General features: G+C 37.0%; 1 protein-coding gene across 1 annotated transcript; it reads left to right on the top strand.

The window, feature by feature from the left end:
• Positions 1-331: 331 nt before the first annotated feature.
• LOC110789685 (protein E6-like) lies at positions 332-1309 on the top strand. Its single transcript, XM_021994391.2, has one exon. The coding sequence runs from the start codon at positions 332-334 to the stop codon at positions 1307-1309; it is 978 nt and encodes a 325-aa protein (XP_021850083.2).
• Positions 1310-1565: the final 256 nt, after the last annotated feature.

The following is a 1565-nucleotide window of genomic DNA, read 5'->3' as shown; positions in this document are numbered from 1 at the left end:
AGCTAGCCCTTTTTGAAAAAGTTGTTATGTGAACTACTCAATTTTCAAACACCTTTTTAATTAACTGGGTATTATCAATTCACTTATCACCTTCTTTTATACCACTAACTGAAAATCATTATATTTTACAAGGATTAGTTAACCAACAACTCTAATTACAAGTTACAACCACCAAATTCTTGACAAAGATCAACTTCAGAGGGAGTCTTGTACACGAAGAAAATATTGTAACAAAAAGAAAAAGACACCAAAAATTAAATCAATAATGTTCTATAAAAACCCTTCAAGTTGCTAAACCCTACTCACTTTCCATTTTTACATTTTCTCTATAATGGCATTCTCTCTAAAATCTGTGTTCCTATTTTGCCTTCTTACCACACTTATTTTCTCTCTCCAAACCTCTGCTAGAGATGAGGAATTCTTTAGCAAGCTTACTCGAAACCGAGACGACACCACTACCACCACCACCACTACCGCCACGGCGAACACCAAAAACAATTACTTGAACAACAAGGAAGATGCTTTTGTGCCGTTAGAAAAGCTAGATGAACCAATTGCACCCACAATTCCTCAAAGCACCGAAGCTGGTTACGGCCTTTACGGCCACGATATCGACCTAGACCCCGCTTCCACCACCACCACCACCACACCAAACACTAAAACCAATTACTTGAACAACAAGAAAGATGATTTTGTACCCTTAGAAAAGCTAGATGATCATGAACAGCCCACAGTTCCTCAAACCACCAAAAAAGGTAACGGTCTTTACGGTCACGATATCGACCTAGACCACCCTTCCACCACCACCACCACCACCACACCAAACACCAAAAACAATTACTTGAACAACAAGGAAGATGATTTTGTACCCTTAGAAAAGCAAGATGAACAACCCACACTTCCTCAAACCATGAAAACTAGTTACGGCCTTTACGGTCAAGAGGCCGACCTAGACCACCCTTCCACCACCACCACCACCACCGCCACAACAACTTTTTTTTACGATATTAACACGGATGAGGATCACTACTACAACAAATATGAGAACTTAAACATCTACGACAAGAAAAAGGGCGCGGTTAAACAGCAAGGCATGAGTGACACAAGGTTCATGTATAATGGAAAGTATTTCTACGACGTTAAGGCTGAAAATAACAACAAGAAGTACGTTTCTTACAACACTGATTACAACAATAATGGCTATTATGGACCTTATGGTAACAAAGAGACGAATTACGAGGAAGTTTACGACAACAATAACAAGATGAATGACAAAGTTTTGGAGCTTACTGTAATGATGGTTTTTTAATATTTTTATTTGTATAATTGTGTCCATGTTTTGTGTGAAAATGAAGATGTTTGATTAGTCTAAATATTTTAATGAATTAAATAAATGTGTAATCTTTTAAAAAAAAGTATTTGGCCATGTTCTTTGGAGAAAACATAGTAAAAGCTAGAAAAGGTCTACGTTTATATAAAGAGGACATATTTTACTGAGATATATATTAGAGCGCCATATCAGCAATCTATCGAGTTTGCCAATGAAAAACGTGATTTACCATTTA

Source organism: Spinacia oleracea, chromosome 6 (assembly GCF_020520425.1).
Source record: "Spinacia oleracea cultivar Varoflay chromosome 6, BTI_SOV_V1, whole genome shotgun sequence".
Classification (NCBI taxonomy): Eukaryota; Viridiplantae; Streptophyta; class Magnoliopsida; order Caryophyllales; family Amaranthaceae; genus Spinacia; species Spinacia oleracea.
The sequence above is the reverse complement of the archived record's forward strand: the minus strand, read 5'-3'. Positions and strand labels throughout refer to the sequence as shown.

What these genes read in the sequence shown, in the direction of transcription:
- LOC110789685 (XM_021994391.2), top strand. Translation starts at nt 332, where the DNA reads ATGGCATTCTCTCTAAAATCTGTGTTCCTATTTTGCCTTCTTACCACA.